This window comes from Falco naumanni, chromosome 8 (genome assembly GCF_017639655.2).
Source record: "Falco naumanni isolate bFalNau1 chromosome 8, bFalNau1.pat, whole genome shotgun sequence".
NCBI lineage: Eukaryota > Metazoa > Chordata > Aves > Falconiformes > Falconidae > Falco > Falco naumanni.
This window is the reverse complement of record NC_054061.1, coordinates 59,214,703-59,239,453: the sequence shown is the minus strand read 5'-3', so window position 1 is coordinate 59,239,453 and position 24,751 is coordinate 59,214,703. Positions and strand designations below refer to the sequence as shown.

At 56.0% G+C, this 24,751-nt stretch overlaps 1 protein-coding gene across 1 annotated transcript in view; it reads right to left on the bottom strand.

The window, feature by feature from the left end:
• The window catches only part of COL18A1 (collagen type XVIII alpha 1 chain), a 41,554-nt gene extending 20,804 nt beyond the window's left edge, over window positions 1-20,750 (bottom strand). The window contains 2 exon segments of the mRNA XM_040604452.1: window positions 20,271-20,338; window positions 20,671-20,750. Coding sequence (XP_040460386.1) covers window positions 20,271-20,338; window positions 20,671-20,681 — 79 coding nt within the window. The 5' untranslated portion in view covers window positions 20,682-20,750.
• Between the last annotated feature and the right edge of the window lie 4,001 nt (window positions 20,751-24,751).

Below are 24,751 nucleotides of genomic sequence, written 5' to 3'. Positions count from 1 at the left end.
GCGCATGTTGTGGAACAGCCCACGACTAATTGAATGCGGGACGCATTTTTGTCCGTATGTCAGAGTTTCCATATGGCCCCCCCAATGTTCATGTGCTCCCATCAACCTGATGAAAGGAGCCAGCTTGCCAACCCACTGCAGCGTGTTTGGACAGGACCCTGCTGGGCCCAGCCCTGCTCCCCTGGGGCAAGGGCGCGGCGTCCTGGCAGGGTGTGGGACCCCTCTCCCTGCGTCCTCAGCAAGTCCGAGAGGGATCTCGTCTCCCACTGGTGGGGAGGACAGGTGGAAAAGCTCAGTGTTCCCATGGCCTTTCCCCCAAACTAGGGGGAGATAACTGGGGCAAAAGCCTGCAGCAGGGATGTTGATCCAAGCCCCTGAAGCTGAACGGTATCTGCAGGGCAGCTCCTGGAGCCAAAGAGAGTATCACGAGGCCTGATGAGCTGCCTCATCTCACCCAGGAGGGTTTTGGCGGTGGCACCATGCTGGGATGCCCCAAGCGTGTGCAGACACAATGCCCAGCCAGAAAAAATCCCATTTCTCCCTTCTTCTGGGATTAGACAGCTCATGATAGCAGAGAAGTGCAGAGCAGAGCAGCAATCCCATGGGACCTCCCCGTGCGCAGGGAGGGCAGCTGCCGCCAGCCCTCGTTAAGTCGATGATCTTCATTTCACTGCACACCTCCATGCCACCAGCTCCCAGGGAAGAAGCCAGGTCTGGGGTGTCCCAAAATAAGGAACCTGGGAGCTCCAAAATAAAAGCTTGGAGGGTGGCCCGGTGGCACAGGTGGCACTAGAGCATCCCGACCCAGCATGCCCAGCTCTGCCACTGGCCAAGCAGCCCAGCAGGGACCGGGAACATATCAGCTGGTGAAATATTTTGGAGAAGCATTTCCCCAAAGAGAAGCCATGGTATCTGGCTTGCTGGCAGGGCAGGGGAAATCCTTTGGTTTAGCCTCCTGTAGGCTAAAGGCTCCCAAAAAGCACTTTGCATGCTCCAGGGGATGCTGCCACAAGCTCATCATGACCTTGCACTTCTTTAAAAGCAAAATTGTACCCTCAATCTGGTCCCAGTTCCTCCCTGAACAGGCTAGGGCTGCATCTTCGCACTGGGTTCCAGCATCTACTGGTGCAGCTCAGTCCCTCCTGAAAAGGGGTACGAGGCTGCCCTTTCCATTGCAGGCTCAGTCCCGTTCAGAGAAGAAAAGAAAAGAGAGAGGGGAGAAAGGAGAAGGGGGGGTGAGGGGTGGGGGAGAAGGGTGAGAGATGGGGGGGCAGCATGGAGAGAGAGCAAAGACAGCATGCAGAGGGCAGGGGAGGGGAGAGAGAGAAGAAAAGAGGGGGGAAAGGAGAGGAAAAAAAGGAGGAAAAGAAAGAGGAAAAAAGAGGGGGAAAGAAGGGAAGGGAGAGGGGAAGAGAGAGGGGGACAGATAAAAGAGAGGAAATGAGAGAAAGAAAAAAAAGAGGGAAAAAAGATAAAAATAATGAGGGGGGGGAAGATTTTTAAAAATTGAGGGGGGTGGGGAAAAGCCTCTCATGCAGGTGTCAGACCTGCAGCATCCCATCAGTGGTTAAAGAATAATGATGTTATACTTCGGGGGCTGAAGTGGGGCTGAGTGATTGGGTTTCAAGCGACCCAGCCACGCGTGTCCCCATGCTGGGGGAGCAACCCATGGCGGTGGCTGGGGATGGCAAACCTGGCCACGACCACACCAGGCTCTGCAGTGTGCGCTGCATCCCCAACCCACGTCCTGAGCTCTTGCTGGGGCAGCTCCGGGTTGCTCTTCCCGCAGCAGTTTGGGAGGGGACAGGGACCCTGCCCCAGCCCAGCTTCAACAAACCTCTCCTCCACAGTCCAAGGTCGGACCCCTCAGCAAGAGCTGGCAGGCAGAGATGGACAGATGGATGGACAGATAAGACAGGCAGCCGGACAGCAGAGGGAGCCTCAGGCTGAGCAAAGCACGGAGGCATCCTCAGGAGAGGCATTTTGCTGCACCCCACCAGGGGTGCCAACTCCTGCCGGTGGCCTATCCTGGCCACAAGCCCAGAGGTCACGGAGGTCCGGGCAGGGACCGGCAGCAGTTTTTGCAAGGTGCAAACAGGACAGAGCGCAGGCAGGGCGTTGTGACCTGCAGCTTCTTTCCTCCTCCTGCTCGAAACTCTGTGGAGTCCTTTCTTAGATCTCCACAAACCGGTGGGGGACCCCGGGTCCAAGATGTCCTGAGTGTGAAGCCTTGAGCCCAAAAAGATTAAACTCTGCTGCAGAAAGGGCTTTAAAGCCAACAGTGTATCCCACAGCCAAGAGATTGAGCCATAGCAGGAAAGACCCCCCTCCAGGGCATCCCCTGCTCTGCTATACGCCCCTGGAGCCAGGGAGGAATGGAGCTCACAGCATCCCCATGACACAGCTCCCAGCGAGCCTCCCTTAGCAAGTAGGGGCTTTAATTAAGAAATTAGCCCATTGCCAGGCTATTTTTATCCATTTTCTGTTTGCTGAGTCCAGCCTTGACTTCCCCCAGCCCACAGGCAGGATGGCTGCAAATCGCCTCTTGCTTTTGAACACTAAAAGTGTCCCCAGTCCCTCTGGAGCCAGCAGCCGTGCTAACCCACGCACAGCACTGCCACCCACACACAGCACTGCATTGAGGGTACTCCACCAAACAGCCCCTTGGGACCAGCATGAAGGATGTCTGGGGTCAGCCCCAGCACGCAAACAAACCACAGCCCCACGTTTCCAGAGCCCACCAGCACTTCAGCAGCTTGCCGAAAGCTTGCTGGGTTAACACCAGCGACGGCAACACTGCCGTAAGTTGCTTGAGAAAGCAACCACCTCCAAATGGCACAAAACCACAGTATAGCAAGCGCTTGGGACTGCCACTGATGCCCCATCTGTACATCTCCCATTCCATGGATGCTGCTGGGGAAGGAAGGAAACCTTGACACTGGCACAGCCAAAATAGTGAAGGCGGGAGCACTCAGGCACCAAGCAAGAACATTCAGCAACTGTCAGCAGCAGATGTTATCTATAAATCCTATCGATGTTTGGGATTTTAATCCGTTCTTCATCTAAAAGCCCAAGCAACAATTAAAAGGCCCTTATATAGATGCACGCTGAGGATATTGCCACATCCCGAGGGCTGACCTCCCAGGCAGAGACAGCCCCTGGGGAGAGACAGTGGGACCCGGCGCATGGACAGCCACTCAGCCAGGGAGATAGGAAGGCAGGGGCTGGCGATGAGGATGCACAGGGGAAGAGCCGGTGCGTGTTACTGCACCCATCATGGCCCCAAAACTGAAGCAGGTGCCAGTTTGCCAGGACATGCCTCTGGGCCACAGTTTCCCCCTGACTCCAGCTACGCAACACCACCGACCCCCAGGAACCACAGCGTTCCTAAACATTTACTCACAGAGAGACAGAAAAATCCTCCCAGAAAATTCCTCGATAAGATAAACCGTGAAAATGTCATGACTGCCTCAAGGAGCTGTCAAATAACCCTCGGGGGGGGTGTGTGTGTGGGGTGGGAAGGGCAGCTGTGCCCAGACCCCAGTGTTGTTACCGGCATCCTCCTCCTGCTCCTGAACCGAGCAGACACGGAGGCACCCACTGCACCAGGGCATCCATCCTACTCATCTAAGGAGTATTTTTGTCAGCACTTATGGGAAATAATGTCGGCAATGGCAGCGGGCAGGGCAAGCAAACTGCAAAGCAAACAGCCTTCCTTCCAAGTGTGGCTAAAAATACCCACAGGGGTCGAGCCCCCCCCCCCAGGGTGAACAGTGAGCCAAGGGGCAGGTCTCACCAAAGACATCTTGAGTTTGCCTTGTAACTCGTTACCCTCTAGCAAAGACCAGCAGCCACAGGCTGGAGATGGCACAGCCAAGAGATGCTGGTGTCCCCCTTTTCCCACCCACACGAGCAGGAGGACAAGGCAGTAGGAGCAGGGAATGGGGGCTGGGGTGACTTTGGCCACCCCACAAGGTGCCCTGGCCACCACAGGGGATGGATGATGGAGAAGAGCCGTCAACCTCCAGGCACAGCTGAACCCAAAGGAAGCATTTAAAAGTGCAAGGACATCTTTAAAATGCAAGGTGAGCTTGTTGTGACCTGTAGCCCCCAGCCCCATCACCGCCCCCCCCCCCCCTCCAATGCCTTGCCTCCGCAGGGGCCACCGACTCTGCTTCCCATCACTCGCCTCCCTCTGGGGCCAACCGACACCCGGAGATAAGGCGAAAGGAGGTGAGAGAAGGAATGTGACCCTCTCGCTCTCCCTCCCTGGTGTTAATAAATCACCTTGCAGACTAATCGCTCCTTGGAGAGGGAAATCTCGCCCCCCTCCTCACCCCCCCCACCCCCCCCCAAGGTCCTGGCTCAGCCTGGGAGCCACGCTCCTGGGAAGCCCCAAATTTCAATGGCGTTCCTGGCATTCCTGCCTCGGCAGGCAGCCGGGAGGGCTCCAGCAGTGCCGACCACCCTCTGGGCAGGCGTAGGGGGCTCCCTCCGTTAGTGTAGAGGGGATTGGTTGCCATCTCCATGAGGGACTGAGCGGGTCTGCAGCTGGGGAGTGCATCCCTACTGCCAGGCTCCTATTTACCTAAAAATACAGGGAAACCAATTCACCTGGCATCCTGCCTCGTGGGCAGATGCTGTGCCACAGGACAAGGGGAGATCAGGGCTGGGATGGAGGGTTTACAAGCTGACTCGATGCCATCGCAACCTGATCATTTGCAGAAAGCAAAACGGAGAAGAGGAAGACAAGCCACCCAGGCAGGGTATGCATCCCCAGAGCTCAAATCCAGCATCACGCAGCAGAGAAGCCAACAAAACCCCTCAACCATGCTGGGACATTAAGCTGCCGATGTCACGGAGCAGCAGCAGGAGCACCATGGGAGGGTAGCCCTCCACCAGCTTTGAAGGCTGCAGGATGAAAGCCCATTCCCAGCTGTTTTTCAGAACTTCAGTACAGGAGAAAATACCAACACATCTAGAAAACCCCATTCACCAGACAAAATACAGAACAGCTACCAAACAAAGTAGTACCTGAAGCTACAATGGAGCAGTACAGCATCCATCCTGCGGTGCAGCATCCGTCCTGCATTCACCACGAGCCAGGGATGCTGGGTGCTAGCTGGTCTGTGCTGCTGCAAAAGGCAACTGCCACAGCTTGTGGATGCTTTACGGAGCCTCTCCACAGCTTTATGGCGAGGGAAAGCCACCCAGCAGTTCATGAACCTCATCCTCAGCGCAGCTAGCAGCAAACAAAATCCAAGCTCATGCAGTTGCTGCGGGGCCAGGTGGTGAGAAACACTATTTTGATAGGGAATGGAAAGGAAAAGTGGGATCTGGGAGGAGTTTTTGTTTTTGGACTTCAGCTGCAAGCTCCCGCTCGTCCAACCAGCCTTGGTCTTGTCACTGCTACTCCCCTGCAGCGCAGGGGACTTTGTTTAGCTTGGAGCCTCTGAAGCCCCCAGCTGTGCTCGTAATAAGACTCCTTGTCCGCTCGGTGGTCCTTCCACCTCTCTGCACTCCTCAGACAATACTTGGCCTGTGCTGCTGACTTTGGCATCATTTCCCTGCTCTTTCCAAAGTTTCCTCTGCACCAGGCAGCCGAGCTTGGCCATCCTGCTTTGGCATTGCATCCCATCCCAGAGCTGCCTGCCAGGCACCATGCTTCACACCAGACTTCGCCACGGCTTTCAGTCCCCCAAGGTGAGGAATACAAGGGGGTGAGATGCCCAGCAGGCCCTTTGCGGGTGGATGCTGCGGTCAAAGCTAGTTAATGCCTTCATTAGCAGCCTGGATGAAGGGCCATGTAAACAGGGAAAAGTGTTGTCCGGCCCTTGAAACTACTCAGTCACACATGTCCCAGCGTTGAAGAAAAAAAAATAAATCCATCGAATGCCTTGAAATTAAGTTGAGCGATGACAACTCGCTGTCAGCCAAGGTTGAAATCTCCTGCTCCCTACCAGGATGACAGCCCACATCTCCACAGGCACAGCAAGCATTTAAGTAACAAAATTCAGATCTTTTCAGAAAGTCCAAGCACCACTGGCATCAGACAGTAAAGGGGTCAAACAGGTCGATGTTGTCAGTGGCTACTTTGCTGCTCCGTGCAAGTTCCCTTCAGCACTGGGGAAAGCCAACAGGACCCAGACAAAGTCAGAAAACACATCGTCCCTCTCCAACCAACAACCAAACATGCCAGGTGAGAGATCTTGTTCTCAGCACAAGCAGGAGATGGGGGCTGAAAGCCATCAGTTAACCAATTATTCCCTTTTTCAACAAATCACTTGGTTTTAAAGCAAAATACAACATCAATGAATAGCTTTAACGCACTGGAGTTTACGTCTACAGTGTGACAGATGTCAAGAACAAGGATGGTTGTAATTTGAGTTCCTGCTTACAGGCAGACAGGGATTCAGGAGCAGGTTTTCCCTGCCCTGAGCACAGGGATGATGCCACGGCTGGGCACCATCCCCGGCATCGGTGTCCCAAAGCAAAGCCAGCCAGCCCATGTGCACAACACCGCTGGCTAAAGGCAGAGAACCATAGAGATGGGTCCCTACAGGCTGTTTTCTGGGATCATAAGGGTTAAAAAAACCAAACCAAACCACACAAAAAAACCAGCAGGCATGCCTGAAGAGGAGGATTAAAGAGAATAGGGCCATTTCTCGGCAAAGACTATGGCAACGTAAATAGAAAAGTAATATTACGCTCAAGACGGGGGCCCTTTCCCTTTGCTCCTGCCCTACAATGCCACTATTGTTTTGCTGACAACTGGTAATTATCCCAAGCTGCACACACTGGTATTCCCACCCTTTAACCGGGAGGGATTTTGCAGCCGCCGACCCTCTGACACCAGCAGAAATTCACATACCACAGGGTTCAAAGGGGGGGCGGGCTGGAAAGGCTGGGCGAGCCTCACAGTACGTCATTTGGGGACCTCCTTTTAGTCATCCCTAAAAAATGAAGCCATTTGGGATGGTTTTGCTACTGATGGCCATGCTTGGGGTTCAAGGTGCCCCAAACACAAGAGGCACTCCCCTATCCTGAGTGAGCAGTACCCACTGCCACCCTAGATGAAAAAATACTGGTCTCCCAGATATCCAGGTCTACACTGTGTGTCCTTTCCCAGCTTGGCAGCAAAGAAGAAACTGCAAAAAAATGAATAATCCCATGGAGGCACGGTTTTCCTTCCTTCCTAAAAAGCTCAGGCATGCCTGGGGACCCTGGATCCCTTAGGATGAGCCCCTGCAAGTAGCTGCTGCCCTGCTGCCTGCTGCAAAGGGGCTGTAATGAGGGTGAGTTGGACCCATCACTTCTCATTTATGGGACGGGGGAGTCACAGCCCCAACCTCCCCAGCCCACCAGGAGTTCAGCCCGGTGCCGGCACCAGCTCAGATAAGGTGATTAAAAATACTGGAAACAGCCTCAAGATGGATTAAAACACTCCCATGGTCAAAATGTAGATTTTTTAAATTTTTTTTTCTGCTTTTGCAGCCTGGTGCATGAGCCAGAAAGACCAGAAAAGGGGCAAAAAAATGTGTTTTTTTCCTGTCACAGGCTGTAGGCAGCACAGCCAAGGACAGAGCAAGGCAGAGGACACACGCAGCCACCAACACGCAGCCACCAAAGGACCCAGCTAAGAGCAGCACAACCAGCTGCTCTGGGATTATTATTTTTTTCTTCTTCTGCGTTTTAATTACACTATCTCAGAAGTTTCTTCCTAACAGGAAAGCTGGAAACCAGTTTTTCCTGCAGCAAGGCCAATTCCACAAATGCTAGCAGTGACCTGTAAAGATAAAAAAAGCCCCATAAATCAGCAGAGCAACATCTTTCCTTCCTTGCAGCGTCACTGGCCTGTTTCACTGGGGTGGGTTTTTATTTGTTGTTGTTTTAAGCACCCAAGAGAAAAGAAACCGCTCCTAAAACCCCACTTAACCCATCCCAGCTGCAGAAAAAAGCCCACGTAGGCAGGAGGAGCTCCGCTATGGGTCTCCGGGCAAGCTTCAGCCTGTCCCCGCAGCACCCAGCTGGGCTTTGGGGGGAACGAAACCCCCCTTCTCCCAACCCTGGAGCCCCGCCAGTCCCTCGCCTAATTAAAGCGTGTGGCTGCTTGCAGGGCGGAAAGCCGGCAGCCAGAGCACAGGGGCTCCAGCACCTCCGGGGCTGAGCCCTGCCACTGGACCAGCACCCCGCTTTTAAGGATGCTGAAGCCTGGAGGAGCTTCCAGGGTTGCACCAGGAACCAGCCGGCCCCAGCGCCTCTCCATCACTTGCTTGGCCAGAGAGTGACACGGCTGCAGGGAAAAGATTAAACCCAAATTTTGCTCTTTAAACTGCTTTTGGCCCGAGGAGGTTGCTTTGCACCCCCCTTTTCAGGGATATCAGAGCACTACAGGATGGTGGGAATAGCAAGGAAGTGATGGAGGCTTGTACAGCTCGCAGGGGAAATGCTTGCTAGCCTCTCTGCAAGGAAAAGAGGGCAGGAGAAAGTCCGGAAGGGGCCACTGGGAAAGCAGAGGAAGGACTTAAAAAGATTAAAACGGGACAATGTTATCAGTGGGCAGCTACCCTGTGCCCTGGCACCACATGCACAGGGGGCTCTGGCTGCAAGGCACCCACCAACACACTGTGGTACCCACTGGGGTATCACGCATTGGATGCTCAGGTGCCAAACGCAGGCAATGGCTGCATCCCTGAACCCAGGCACGGGCAGTGAAGCATTGCCAGCAATACTCAGAAGCAAACGAGGGTCATCAAGAGAATAAACAGCAACAATGCAATTAAACAGCAAAACAAAATAAATGGGAAAAGTTTTTACTCCCCACCCAAGCAAATGGGCTTTTGCTGGTGGTTGTGCAACTGTGGTTCATCAGACCAAACCACGTCAGCAGCACCCCAAGGCCAGAGGGACACCGGCAGCTTAACAGCAACCCTTGCACAGCGACTATTCACACAGCTGGAGCATTGGGGATGTACTGGGAAACCCGAGCACTGGAATGCAAGGGATGTACTGGGAGACCCGTTTCCACCATGAGAGTCACATTTTCGGTGACATGGGCTGCCCCAATGTCCCTGTGCAGTCACAGCGGAGCTCGTGCCAGTGGGTGGGCTGTGCCTGGCCATGGAGCATCCCACCCCAGGTTGCTCCCCAAACCAGGCCTGGTGTCAGTCTAGGGGCAGAGATGCTTTAGCACCGACCGGACCCACCCATCCCTGGATGGATGTGACCCAGCCAAAACATCCCTAAGCCTGTTTTATCGCTCATCTACCAAAATTCCCTGCCACTGGACCGCAGCCAGCTGCCAGGAGCTGCTGGCAGTGCTTGGGGCAGGCGCAGGGAGCGGGGCCAGGGCTGTCCCCAGAGCCCAGCCCACCTCTCCCCCCTGCCCAGCCATGTGGAGCAGCAAGCACACATCCGGACCACCGGCCCGGGATGGAGCAGGACCCAGCCAGTGTCCGCCTCACCCCGCTGCATTAATCCTGTTGCTAGGACACCCGCGGGCACAGAAATACAACACTTGACGGATTAGCGTCTAGACTGGCTGACCTTTCCCTATGCTTGCGAGGTGGAACCGGGGCGAAAAATCGGGCACCGCTGGCTAAAAAGAGGTTTTTTTTGCAGTGGGTTGGTTTATTTTTTTTTTTTTTTTCAGATGGGAGCCAGGGAGGGAGGGACATCACTGTCGGTGAAAGCCATTTCACTACCTGCAGCCCGAGAGGGATGTGCAGGAGACTGACCGGGTCTTGCAACCTGCTGCCAAGCCTAGGTTTTGCCCAGCAACCCAGCTGACAAAAGAGCCTTTCATAAGAGGAGACGATGTCAACTCTGCAATTAGCAAGGGAAAAGAAAAAAGAGCCGAAAGAAGATTATTACCTCCAGCAGTTGCCTCTGGGGGCCCCTCTCAAATGGTTTCATTAACTCTTTCGGATGAGCCCAAGGAGCAGGTGGGGAAGGAGCCACCCACAGCAGCAGCCGCCGGTGGCCAGCTGGACCCAGGATGGCATCGCAGCCTCATGGGACGCCACAAGGAGGACTGTCCCCTTGGGTGCTGTTGGGGCAGGCTGGCAGCGCTCTGCCCCTGAGCCCCAACACTGGATTCGACCCAGCAAGAACCACGACTACCACCCTCCTGCATCCTGGCTGGGAGGGAACTACACTATGTCCAGCCCAGCCCTGTAAGAGTCCCTGCAAGACCAGACACTGCTCTCAGCGAGCAGCATCCTCCCTCAAGCTGTCAAGTGGCTGCAGGGGATGCCATGCACCGAACCTCTTCTAGCTCCTGCCTTGCTAAGTAATGCAATGGAGAGCCCATCACAGCCCACTGGGTACCAAATGTGGTGGGGGATGCCAGGGCTCCCCCACATCCTCCACCTTCACGGCCTGACGCTTCCATCTCCCCACCAAAAAGATGCAATAGCTTGTAAAAACAAACCCACAGGATGGTGCTCTGGGTACCTAGTAGAAAGAGGTTAGAAAGCTTCCTCCGGCCATCTTTTGTTTTCCAATGCCAAAACCTAAAACCCACAGCTGTCCCTTTTGCCACCCACCCCAAGGAAATCCAGGACAGGTCACCTGCCCAAGAGCTGTTCACCCCAACAGTGCCACTCTCCCCTAATCCAGGGGCATTGCCCAATGCAAGTCATCCCTGCAAAAAGCCATCTGGAGAGCAAATCCTCACAGGGACTTTGGCAGGCAAGAGGCCAGCCTGAGCACAGTCACAGGACGGGGACATGTGGGGACAGCTCACCCGTCTGCCAGGAGAGGCCCCATGAGCACCACTTTCCAGGCTTCTAGGTGAAGTGGGGCTGCAGCACTCGCTCCTGAGGAGCCAGCCCAGGCTTTCCTGTGCCCCAAGGATGCCCTTGGAGGCTGGAGTGCTTCGCTTGTCCCTGCACAGTGATTTAACAGCAAGCCCCAGCCACAGAGGTCCCTGAAGCAGCTGCAGAAATAACAACTGGATAATCAAGTCCTACACTAAAAGCCAAAACCACACGTGCCGCTGCCACACACTTTCCTCCATCCACAGTGCCAGGGGCTAGGATTTTCTCCCACTCCCTGATATTCTAGGGAATTTAGTACCACATGAAATCACTGCAGATCTCTTTCACGCCACCTCACACACATCAGTGCCTCCTCTGAGCATGGCTTTCAGCAAGATGAGGCACATCTTCAAGGAGGGCAGGAGCACTGAGGCCCCACACACATTGGTACCCAGGGGATGGGGAGTGTAGTTGGAGGACAAGAGAGTCAGTGAGAGCACCCTATAGATGGCAGAGAAGAGATGGAGTGGTGCGATGAGGTGGAGCCCAACACCAGCTCCTCATTCATCACAAAAGATGCTGTCTCTGGGCTGATGCACTTACGGGAAGATGCACAGGCTGCTCTTGGAACGGGTCAATCTACCTCCACAAGGCTGCGGGGAGCTGAGCCATCAGGTCCGTGCCTGCACCAGATCAGGCCCCTCCGGCAGGCTGGCTTGTGCTGGCATCTCCCAGGAGGGCCACATCATGCAGTGCTCTCCATGCTGGGGCTCTAGGGAGGGAAACCCCGCTCATGACGCAGCAGGATTTAATCTCCTTACAAAACATGGGGCCTCCTGGCTCTGAGAGCACCTGTCCCCTCCCCAGAGCAAACGACCTCAATAGCAGAGCATGAACTGATCTCCTGAGCAAAGCAATCGGTTATTAATTGTGAGCGTGTGCTAACGAGTGCTGGATTGAAGGCTTATGGTCCTGGCACATGGGCACTGCAAGATCTTCTGCTGTTTCAGAACCTGCCTAGAGAGATGCTGGCATCAGCGAGAGGGTAACATGAGGTGTCCCACAGCTCTGAGTCACCCACAGGTCCTGGGTCTGGGCAAGCCCATCGAATTGCCACAGCACAGCCCCCTGCCCAAAGGGAGGGAGGGACAGTAGCTGTGGGCACCCCATCCCTGGGAGCAATGTTGAGAGGGAGGTTGAGGTCCCAGGGGGTGTCCCCAGCAGGGAGCTGACCCTATGCTGGGGTCTGGAGAGGAGCCTTGGGAGTGACTGGCACCCCAGGCCAGGCTGGCCATGTGAGCGCTCACCACCGAGGCTGAGCCCAGGACCTCCATCCACACACAGCAGGGGATGAGGTTTCCCCAAGCTGAGGGTCCTGGCCCTCTGGGGAGCATTTTGGGGCCAGAGCGGGGGAAGGACCAAGCTGAAAAGATGCCTTCCCATACTGGGGAGCTGGCTTAGAGCAAGACAAAATGTTTCACCTTCACCCTGAAGTACTGGTGGGTGCCTTGCCACTCTGACTTGCGCTCATTATGCCTTCATCCTGGACCACAGGTGCTTAGAAGAGGGGCCCATGTCACCCCTTCCCTGGGGACCCTGCTAATGCTACTGCTGGCAGGCACAGCAGAGCATGCAATACCCCACCACCACCCATCTCACCAGTGGCGTGAGTCCCACATCAGCACCAGGAGGGGAAGCCCTTGGCTTTCAGCAGCCCCTTGCCTTCCCCGCAATCCACATTGCCGCCCATTTAATAACTTACAACCTACTGTAAACGGGAAAACACGGAGCCCCTGATCTGGCACCACCAACGGCAGTGGTGGCCTGGGACCCGCCAGCAGGAGTGATGGCCGAAGCCTCATGCACCCATCAAACACGGACATCCCTGACCTGCTGGAGACGCACCCCAGCATGGCATTGCCTCAGCTGGGAACGCCACTGGGCTGGAGGGAAAGCAGATGGGACCCAGGCCACCACCCATGGCACGGGTGCAGCCAGTGAGCACCGCCAGCTTATCTGGGGTTATCAAAAAGGTGCTGTTTATCCAAAAGTCAACAATCACCGACTCAATGAAGTTACAGACTAACGAGGAGAGTGGAAAAGAATAAATTTGTTTGACTACCGCATTTACTGAAGGGAAGGCAGGTGGCTTATTTATGAATTATAAAATCAGAGATAAGCTTCCCGGGCCATTGGGCTGATGGAGTTTTAGGCCAGTGGTGATGGTGGGAAGACCATGGAGATGGTGGTGCTGGGCTTAAGAGCTGCATATTCCAGGTGCTCTGGCTGCTATTCCCATCCCAGGCTGTTCAAGCAGCCTCCCATAACCTAGGGACAGGGTCAGAGGAACAGCCAGATCTTCCAGTCCCCCAGGAGGAGGAAACCAGCTGATTGAGCTTGGGAATAAAATAAAAATACAATAAAATCCACTAATGAGCAATTTCCATCTTAGAAAAGGGTTAGGAGGCGATGCCAAAAAAAGCAATAAAAATTCCACAAAAGCAACCTTTTCAACTGAAAACCAGCAGACACGAGGTGTTCCGGACCAGATGTTGCTTGCTGAGAAAGCCCCCAGTCTCAGGGATGCTCCTGCCAAACGGCGCTGCTGGTCAGAGCCAGGAGCATGGCAAGTATCCAGAGCCTTGTCCCCAGAGCAGCCCCACCCTGCAGCCCTGGGGAGGGTTCCCTTCTTGCCCCCCAGCCCCCAGCACTTGCTGGGAGAAAAAAGCCACTCCATCTTTGGCTTGCAGGAACCACCCCTTCATCCCCAAAGGGTTTATTAACTGCGCTCATGCCTCAAGGCTGTTGAGGTTTTTTGGCCCACGGTCTGCTCTCGCACACGCCGGCGGGGAAGGAAATAGAGACGAGAAACAGAAAACACACTGAACGACACAGAGACGTGCAGTTATGTGAGCAGAGCTGACAAATGCACCCGGTACCGCTGAGGCAACCCCACCAGCTGTGCCACCAAGCTGCCACCCACCCCACAGGCAACCCTGCTCCTGATGACCGGGAGGGATGCGGGACATCAGGCTGCAACATCCCAACAAGATACCCAGTGGCTTTCTCTTTAATGAAGGCTTCCTGCTCATTAATAGCAGAGCTCTTTCCAAGCACAGGAGACAGCCTCCCAAGTGTCTGAGCAACTCTGCATTAACCCAAATCTAGACAAACAGCACCCAGAATGCATCATCCATGAGTTTCCCAGGTTCTGCTGGTTCCCACCACCACGTCCCTCCCTCTCTGCTCTTTGCTTGCCCCCACCCAACACGACCTATATTTGCCCTCGAGCCCACTCCAGCACCCACACACCCGCAGCCTACGCACTCGGGTTTCTCCCAGTGGCTCCAAACCCGCATTAAGGCAACGCCGGAAGCCCCTGTTAGCTGTACAAATGTCCAAACCATTTTCTAATCCCATTCAGCTTCTTGCTTCAATTATATTTTTGGCAACAAGCTCTCTAGGCTAATCAAGTCCCACATTTAAAGCCAAAAACCACACACGGGGTTGCTACCACATACCTTCCTCCATCCACAAAGTCAGGGACTTTCTCCCACTCCCCAGTATTCAAGGGGATTTAGTGCCAGCCAGCACAGCTGCAGGTTTCTTCTCCACCACCTCCCACCCATCTGTGCCTCCTCTGAGCACCAGCTCTCAGCAGGACAGGGCACATCTTCCCAGAGGGCAGCACCAACACACGTTGGTACCCAAGGGATGAGGAAGTGGCTGGAGAACAGCAGAGGCAGTGAGAGCACCCCACAGATGGCAGAGAAGGGATGGAGCAATGGGCTGAGTTGGAGGCCAGCACATGTCCCCCCCCATCCATCACAGAAGATGCTGCCTCCAGGCCGCATACACAGCCAGAGAGATGCGCAGGACACTCTTGGAAAGGATTAATCTCCAACGCTTTTCTCAAATGTCATCAGATACGCTAGAAGATCGTTAAAATGCTTTATTAATCCCATACCTCTGGGCTGCTGATATACATCCGATACTTAATCCCAGATGTCTCCTTCAGTGCTTTGAACTGTCTACTGAAATGCCAGAATTAATTCTTTTCTTGGTAAACTATCAGAGTTTGGAAGAGACACAGCGCACTCGCTGGGATTGTTATTTCAGGGCTTAGAGCATCATCCCTAACAGTCGCCACAGACCAGACTACTGCAGGAGAAAAGCCAGCACTGTACACGTCTAACAGCAGAAGCAGCAAGGTGTAAGCAAGCCCTCACCCCACGTGACAGTTCACATGGCTCTGTGCCTCCTCAGCCTCCTCCAGCTGCCCCGCTCCATGTGTCCTCCCCAGAGATGTCACCCTCTGCAAAGCAGCCCCAAGCTCAGCATCTCTCAAGGCAGGGAAGCATTAGCTGGAATAACACGGGAAGGTTGCCTGCAGATGGAGGATCTGCTCCCTCTGCTCTCCAGACATGGGCCAAGTACCCCTCCTTGAACCCACCTCCCTGGTACGTGTCCCCTGGCTGAACAGGGCTCTGCATGGACCTTTCTGATCTGGAGAGCTGCTAAGGCTCTACTGAGCTGGTTACAGTGGATGCTGGTCTGTCATGGCCATGGGAGACCAGGGAACCCCCAGGCAGGTCGGCTCCCCCAGGAGGGAGCCCAGGTGAGAAACATGAGGACTCCAGCACAAGAAGGATGCACACCAGCATGGACCATGGGGCTTTCCACACAGCTGGGCAATGGGAACCCCAGATCCCCATCTTATAGGCAGTGCTCAGAAGGAAGGCGGTATATCCAGGGGGGAATAACCTAAACCAAGACCACAAACCAGAGCGGGAGCAGGTAGAAAGCACAGCCAGCAGGTCAAGGGAGGTGATTCTCCTCCTCTGCTCTCCTGAGACCCCACCTGAAGCACTGCATCCAGCTCTGTGGTCCTCAGCACAAGACAGACATGGACCTGTTGGAGCGGGTTCAGAGGGGGGCCACAGAGATGGTCAGAGGGCTGGAACACTTCTCCTATGGAAAGAGGCTGTTGGGGTTGTTCAGCCTGGAGAAGAGAGGGCTCCAGGGAGACTCCACTGCGGCCTTTCAATATATAAAGGAGACTTATAAGAAAGACTGAGAGAGACTTTTTACCAGGGCCTGTAGTGACAGGACAAGGGGCAATGGTTTTAAACAAAGATGGTAGGTTTAAACGGGACATAAAAAAGAATTTTTCTACAATGATGGTGGAGAGACACAGGAACAGGTTGTTCAGAGCAGCTGTGGATGCCCCATCACTGAAAATATTCAAGGTCACGTTGGATGGAGCTTTGAGCAACCTGCTCTAGTGAAAGACGTCCCTGCCCATGGCAGGAGGGTTAGACTAGGTGGTCTTCAAAGGTCCCTCCGACCCAAATCATTATGTTATTCTACAATAAAGCAAGAGTAGGTAAATTAGTAAGACTGCAGGTGCACAAGGGTGAGATATCTTGGGCTTGCATAGAAGAGCAGGTTGCCCCACGTACCTGGGAGCTTCCTCCCAGAGCTGCTGCAACAAGCCCCAGATGTGCCAGAGGACATAACAGTGGCATCCCATGGCACAAGCTGGGGTGAGAACAGCCCTCCCTCACTATCCCAAAGGACCGAGGACAGACCTCAGCTCCACCAGACACCCCCTGGGCTGCCCAGAAGGCTAGTTTGCCAACAGTTGTGACCGTGTTGCCCGCATACCCAGGTCAGCATCCTCTGCAGGCTCCATGCTCACAGGCAGATGCAGCTTTAGCTTTGGATCAGTCCTCAACCCCAGTGCTCACTCCCTGCTCCACACACTCCTGCCTCCTTAAAAAGAAGCGATGACATCCCCCCACTAGAGAAAAGACTGTTTCCTCTAGCAGCACAGTTATGTGCTTAGGGATTTTTTAAGCCTATAATATTTTTTTTAATTATAAAAATGTATTTTTTAATGCCACATGATAGCACTTGAAACAGGTTGCAAAATGTGTTCCTCTGTCTTCTCTGAGTGCTCGGGTTTGCTATTTAACAGCACACAAACTGTATTGACATAAACACTGTAGGAAGAGGTTATTCCAGCTGCAGGCCAAAATAAATAAGAAGCAATGTCACAAGGAGGCTGCTATTCAGAGCACAAACCCCACTTTTCCTGGGTTCTCCACTTCTCACAGTGTGTGTGCAAGGTCTTCAGCAGCTACAGGGAAAAGCAGCTCAGCTCTCTGTCCTCCTGGGTACACATGACAGTGCAGAGGGAGCTCCCAGGCACCCCCAGTCAGGAGAGACCAGAGCTGCTCCCTTTCTCCCTTTACGTTTTTATGGAAACGTAAAATCAAGTCAGAGCTCTGGGATAAGGATGCTGTGGATGGACCGAGTCCAGATACTGACCTGCAAAACCACAGGGAAAATTAGGACTGGGGCTTGAAAACGTTGCTTGCGCCAAGGGAAGCAAAGAACACTCCCGCCTGGGAGCACAGCTGCTCTGCAGGACTACTCATTCTCTTTTAAAACCCAGTTTCAAGCCCCAAAGTGCCATCCAAGAGGGGCCGCTTCACCTCTGCTGCCTCCTCCTCAGGATGGGCAGGAGGGATGGGATCCATCTGCGAGGGGATGGACCAGGAGCCATAGGAGCACCCAGCAGTGCTGCAGGCAGACATCTGCAGGCTTGGCTCCTTCCAGCTGCCAGCAGCCCAGGGCAGCTCTCCCTCCCCACCAGCTCCCACAACATGGAGCGGCAGCCCAGATAAGGTTTTGCAAACAGAAGTCCCACCAGCTGATAAGGAGATGAAAAACCTCCCAAGCACAGCATCCTCCAGCACATCCCAGGGTGCTCAGCAGCCAAATGATGCTCTCAGAGCTGAGAGGTGCCAAGTCTCCCCAAGCTGAACCTGTGCTGGTGGGTGCTGCCCGTGGCCAATTCCCCACAGCCCTTCTATTCTTTAGAAGAAATTCTTAAAATGATGTTTGTGAAAGCTCCAATCCACCTGTCAAAAATCCCCAGGCGTCAATGCCAAAGCAGTTATGTCACAGGCTGTAAATTGCTTTGCACAGCACCTCTTTCATCTTTGAAGGCACATGCTTTGCAAGGAATCCCAGCCACTGAGACTGACGAGCCATTGAAGATGGAAATAAAATCAGGCATAAGCAGCAAGCATCTCCCGACACCTGTTATATTTAACAGCAGGAGGCAGCCTGACTTCCCAGGTGCTGCCTGCATCCTCATCATCACCAAGACCTGGATGTACTGGCCCATCCCAGCCCCAAACTGATGCAGAGAAACTTAGCACGAGAGAAGATTAATGAAGTCACGATGCCTCCACTGGTGGAGGGATCCACCCCCTCCTCCTGGGAACAGGGATTTCCCCAGCATCTGATCCAGCCTGGGCTGCTGCCCCATGCATGGGGGACACCCATAGCCCTACGTGTGTCATACTCATCCCCTGCATGGCCCTGGATGAGGAATCCCAAAGATCCAAGGATAAGAGGCAAGACCAGCTCTAGGCAGCTAAGCCCCCAAATTTACAAGGCAGGCAGATAAACAGAAAGGTTATCTCCACACCAGGACAGCCTTCAGAGCAAACATTCCCCAGGAGCCATCACAAAGGAGGGCTGGCAGAACAGGCCCTGCAGTCCTTGGACATTGAACCAAGGGAAGGAAAAAAAAAAAAAGAAAGGAAGAAAAAAAAGCCACACCAACCCTCTTGCAAATTCTTTCAAAACCCGATTCACAGCTTGCCTTTGGGAGACAGCCAAGTCAGCTGGGTGAAATGGGCACCTCCCTGCCAGCAGTGACCCAGCCAGCACGGGTGGTGCTCCCCCAGCGTTTAACCCCTCTGCACGCCACCTGAAACCTCCATGGGGTTCCCCCTGCGTAGCTGCTCAAAGGTGGGGAGGATGCAGCTTCAGCTCAGCGAAGGGTCCCGGCCAGCCCTGCGTGCCCCAATGCCATACTGGGAGCTGGGACACCGGTGGAGAGGGAGTGGAAAGTGCACAAATAGCTCTGAGTAACCACTGTTAAACCAGCTCAACTCAGCCGCACTGGACAGTCTCCAGGGACCTAAAATAGTCAATTCAGGATTTCACATGGGAATAATGTCCCCATCTCTGAAGACCTCCAAGAGCAGCTTTGTTCCCACAGTCCCTGGGGAGGCACCCATACCACAGAAAGTGAGAAAGCAGCATCATAAACCCAGCCTGGGGCACTTCAAGAGCTTCTCCAAGTGTTCCCAGACACGCTCTGGGAGTGCTGGGCATCCTGGCTGCCCAGGCCACTCTCTTCCCCTTCACAATGTGACCCAGCCGCCAGCAGAGCCAGCCTCTGTGCAGCCATGCCAGCACTGTTCCTAGATGACACAAAGCCTTGCTCTAGTAAATAATGCACCAATTTCACAGCCCAGCACCTGTCGGACTTGCAGCTCGCCCGTACCTGGGGCAGCCACTTACCAACACATCCTGCCCAGCCTGCAATGACAGAGGGGGGCATGGGCAAAGCCTCACCACGTGCTAGCAAGCTGACAACGCTCAGCACAAGCAGCAGACAACCAGAACATCACCCCAAAGAAAAGCCACCCTTGCCTGGTTTTGGATCATCACTTGCAGCTCAGCTGCTTTTACAAATGGGGTTCCCGGACTGCAAGTCAGGTGGGGGTGGTCCCGGTGTCAGCCACGGCTCTCTCTGCCGTCTAGTGCTGGGCACACATCCAGACCGGCTGCAAGGGGAGGAGGGTTTTCAACCCGTCTGGCAGCCGGGAGGAAGCTTACCCGGCGGGGAGGTAAAGTTCACCCGGAAAACAGGCAGCTCGTGTGCTCAGGCAGTGGGAGAACCGGCTTGTGTGCCCCGTGGGGGAAAAAAGGTTGGAAAGCTGAGTCAGCGCCGAATTCCCCTCTCCTGGGGCAAGAGCAGCTTGAGAGTGAGAGGAGTGGGTTGCTTCACAGAGCCCCAAAGGCAGAGGAAAGCTGGTGAGTGGCGTGGGAGGTGTTGCATCCCTGGGGCACACGTTCGAGGCTTCCTACTGCTCGCAACACTTCCAAGGACATGCAGTCACGGGGAGGACTTCTGCAGGCGCGGCAGAAACCGCTAACACACGGAGCACGGCCGCTTTGGGGTAACGCCATCCCATCTGTCCCACAACCAGAATGGACCAGACCACTCTCAGCCCAGTAAAGCTTCCAAGCGCTGCAGCCAGGCATCTCTCTCAAGGGTTGCCCCAGCACAGCGTTTCCCCAGCATCCTTCCCCGGTGCCCTGCTGATGAGATGGGGCACACCGGACCCCAGCCCTGCCACCCTCAGCAGCCACGAGGGATGTGGCTGTGGAAGGGGTGGGGGTGGGGGGGCTGTGGGAAACCCCCCCACACACACCATCCTTCTCTTTGGGGACAACAGACTGGGTGAAGGATTTGGCCCGAGAGAAGACACAACCCCATGCCTGCCGGGGAGCGTTCCGGGGAGCTGGGCTGCCTTCGAAGAGCATCCCAGGGCATGGGGGGCTCCGGGGTAGGAAGGGGGTCCAGGACCCCGGGCATGGCGGCGGGGACCCCCCTCCCCAGCATCCCGCTCACGTTACCCGGCTCCTGGGAAGCAGTGGGGACCAGCAGGACAAAGAACCCGAGCAGCAGCGGCCGCGGGGGGCACCTGCGAGGAGGGAATGAGAGAGCAAGATGTTACCCACTCTCCCGGCGGCTCCGGGGTGTCCCCCCGGGCCAGCGCGCCCCCCACCCCTGCATTCCCGGGCAGCTCGGGGGTCCTCACCGTATACACCAGTGTACCCCAGGCTCAGCAACACCGCTGCACCGGGGTTTCGTTGCACCCCAGCACCGGTGGCTCCGGGGTCCCCGCGGTACCGGGGTCCCCACGGCATACCGGTACCCCCCAGCCCCGCTGTACCGGTGCCCCCTCCCCAAGCCCAGGTAGCTCGCGGGTCCCGGTGCACCGGGGTCCCGATGAGCCCCGGCCCCGTCGCTCACCCTGGGCGCATGGTGCCCGCTCGGCTCGGCTCGGCGCGGCTCGGCTCGGCTCGGCTCGGTGCGGCTCGGCGCGGCCCGGGGGGCGGGGAGGGGAGGGACGGGCAGGGGAGGGACGGCCCGCCCCGGGCCGGCGGAGGAGCCGGCGAGCCAGGGCCGGGGCTCAGCCCGCCCCCAGCCCCCGGTCCCGGGACTTGCACAGCCGCTGGGCTCCTACAGCCGCGAGGGGGTCGGGGACACCCCCCGGGGCGGTCGGGCTCTGTCCCAGCCCCAGCGCAGCCGGTGTGCGGGCGGCACAGCACGGCTCGCCCCGGAGCATCCCTCCCCGAGGAGCATCCTCTCCCCGGGGCGCCGGACGGAGAGCACCCTCACTCCCAAAGGGCACCGGCAGCCCGGGCCTGACCAGGCATCTCCTGCTCCGCCAAGCCCATGGGGTTTGGCTGGCAAGGCCAGGTCTGGTCTTGAAGGAGGGAGTGAATCAGCGAGCTGAGCTCATTCCCTTTCCTCTTCCCTGTGCCAGTCCTGGGGATACCAAGCAGGGAAGGGTGCACCCACCCCGGCACCTCATGCCCTCCTCTCTTGCCCCTTCCCTACCACAGCAGCCCCCTCGCTCCTCCTCATCGTGTGTGTGGGGCTTGGGAACCCTGTGAGCCTCCCTTGCTGCTCTGGCTGTTCATGCGATGAACCTAGCCCAGCACGGAGGGCCTGGGGGTGCCAGGGCACCCTCCTGGGACAGCCCTTGCTGGGGGGCTGGAGTGCCAGCCCCTGGGCAGCAGCACACCTCACCTCACCTTTCCCAGGCAGGGAAAAGAGGTAAAGCTGGCGCTGCTGCCCGCTTTCACCTCCTCTCCTTACCCCAGCTTTCATCTCCCTCCAGCCCCAGCCCCGTGGAGGGCAGGATAATCCTCAGGAAACCTGCCACACCTTGCTTTGTCTTCCACAGCATTTTAGTGCCCCGCGGCAGCAAGCTTCTGAAATCCAAGCCCTGGAAACTTCTAGGGGATCTAGAAGTGATTCACTGATGATGACAGAGGTGGTGTTTAGTCTAAGCCATGGTTTGGATCTAGCAGGGTAAACCATGACATCCAGCTGCTTAGCTCTGTGCTTGAAGAGATGCATGCTATCGGTATTTGTCTTCTAGCTGTAAATCTTTTAACTGTGCCTTGCACCGCGAATCCAAAGGCAGGCAGCCCCTCAGCACGACCCCAGTCTGGGGGCGATGAATAGACACCGAAGCTGCCTTTTGTTTGGGTGCAGAATGATTTCACGTGGTCAGGACTGTTAAATTTATGCTTCCCCGGCTGGATGCTGAGTGATTTACCGCCCCTTTCTTCTCCCACAGCTGGATTCCTTTCCTCCAGGTAGCTGTTGCTGTGCGTTGCCCGAGTACCTGAAGTGCACAAAAGGCAACACGTGGCAGCCCTGAGTCACCAGGCTGCCATTTCGCACGGGGTTTTTGGAGGGGTGGATGGTCTGCCGGAGGGGTCCTGATCCTGCTGGGCCTGGAGAGTGTGGAGCAAGTGTGAGGAGAGTCCTGGGGAAAGGATGGTGCTTGGAAAAATCGCCTTGAAAACAGAACGATAGCAGAGGTCTCTTCAAAGTAAGCCGGCTTTTAATGGGCTTGATGGGAGCAGGCAGGTAAATGCTCCAGTGGGTGGGAGAGCCTGTGGGAGGCTCCGGGGCGGCTGCTCCGGGCATTGCTGTAGCTCAGCGGGGAACGGCGGCTCTGGCTCTTCCTATCGTTATCAGTGCTGCGTGGGCCAGGAGGTGCAGACCTGGAGAGGGCTACCCCAACCACCTGCCCAGACCTTCCCACACACTTTCGTGGCCGGCACTTGACCGAGAGCAGAGATGTTATCGCTGGGTGCTGCCAGCACCCACGTGCAGGTGAATGTGGAGCTGCTTTACAGCCCAGACTTCCTCCTTGCTGCACCTCCAGGCTCTGCCTGACCTTGCTGCGCTCCCCCAGCTCTTGCTGTGCTTGTTCTCCAGGCAGAGACACAGGGCAGGTTCAAGTGCATCACCTTTTGCCCACCCTCCTGCCTTCCCTGTGCCTGCCAGCGGGTCTCTGCCCCAGTGCCGGCCCCACGACCATGGGGCTGTCTCCCCCCAGCAGACCTCCGTGCAAAGCGCTTGGCTGACACCAGGGCAGTTTCCCATCGTAAAATTTCCTCCTGCTGTGCTTTAAAGTTGGAGAGCCACAAAGGACAGATAATGAGGCTCATCTTTTCCCAAACAAACAAACACTGCCCGCCGTGGGGAGGGGGGGACATGCTGCCAGGGAGACAGCTCTTTCGAAAGCCGACCAAATGGAAACCAGCAGTGTTCCGATGGAGGCTCAGCCGCTTGCAGCCACGACTTCCCAAGCCCCAGCCAAAAAGGCCCTCCTGCCCCGCAGGCTTCAAGCTCCAGCAAAGCTTTGGCATTTTTCATCTCTGCATGGCTCCTGCAGGGTCCTGCTGTACCCCCACCACTGCGTCTGGCTCCCACCGTCTCCCTCACGGCTGCATCCTGTGGCTGGTGGTTCCATGCTGCTGGGTGGCCCTGGGTAGGGGCACCCTGGTGTGGGGACAGAGGGACTGCCCCAGCTCCCAGTACACAGACCCTGCCAGCTCAGCGGCTGGGACAGAGCGGCAGCCAAAAAAATGTCACCCTGGCAACCCTGCAGGACGACTGGCCTGTTTTTCCCTCCTTTGGGCAGAGAGGAGGGGTTGGAAACACCAGCCGCCATGGCCCAGACGCATCCCTGGCAGTGGCTCTGGGGCCAGCACACATGACCTCTGCCCACGTCCCCCTCCTGAAGTGGCGTTGGCACGGTGGGTGCTGCCCCTGCACTGTGAAGGGCAGTGTGTCCCCAGGCTGCTGGGTGGCCCAAGGAGCCGTGACCCACGTGTGCCAGTTTGCCTTGAGATGCTCCTAGGAATTGCAGCTGGGATGTGGGCAGGAGGCTTAGTCCTGCCACCACTGTGGCACCACTTTTCCACGGGGGGGCTTAGTGGGAAGGGTGGGGAGCAGCGGGAACCACAGGATTAGGGCTAAGGGGGCAATAAGGGACAAGAAGGCAAAAGACAATATTTGGCAAGTGTCCATACAGAAAAACAAAGGCTGCAGCAAACAGGGAGCAGAAAAGCAGCAACAGGCAGGGCTGTCCCATCTGTGCCAGTTCCCAAGTGGTGGCCGTGGATGGTCCTGCCACTTTGATGTGCCATTTGTCTGTGTTAAAGCCACCTCTTGGCTGCAGCCCCTGGGTGTGAGTGCTCAGAACCACTGGCACCAGTCAGTTTTGCATCTCTGCCACATCTTTTGCTCTGGCTCAGAAGCCAGTGTCTGCTCATGGCCCAGACCCACCGAGACAGTGGTGGGTGAGCTGGTTCAGGAAGGATGTCTGCTGCAAAGGGCAGGACCATGCTCTCCCTTCAGCTGACACTTTCAATGAGGATCTGGCAAGGGATGATGTGACAGCATTTTGGTCTAAAAAAGGCATCCCTCCTTTCCGGAGGTGAAGCATGCACAGCCACAAAGGTGGGTGTTTGGGAAGGACCCAAGGAGCTCAGACAGGGAGTGGGAATAATTGGAAATCCAGATACTCTCCCAACAAGGAAAGCTGGCAAGCACAAGAGCTTGACTGAGTGGGGAGCACATTACCCGCCCATGTAGGCGGGGGATGAGCTAAGCCAGGTTGGGGTGCCGGGAGACTAGGTGTGTAGCAGCACTGTGTCTGGCCCCAGCAGCCAGATCTGGTGGATGCATTAGTGAGGAGCTGCAGAGGGCAGAAGGAGGTGTCATGGGGGCGGCAGGAGGCCTGGCCGGCAGCAGAAATGCTCCAGGGTCTCACCCGCATCCCTCCTGCAGATGTGAGGAGGACAGGACAGCGTGGATTGCTGCGGCTCAGTAAGGAGGTGAGACAGGGCTAGGGGGCCACCACGCTATCACCTCCTACCTCAGCATGGGACAGACTCTTCTCTGCAGCCCCCCACACCCCACCCCCCTCACGTGGCACAGCGCTCCCAGCACCGCAGAGCCTGTAGCCCTGCACAGAGCTGGGCGGGCAGGGGGCCCCATCCCCATCCCCATCCCCATCCCC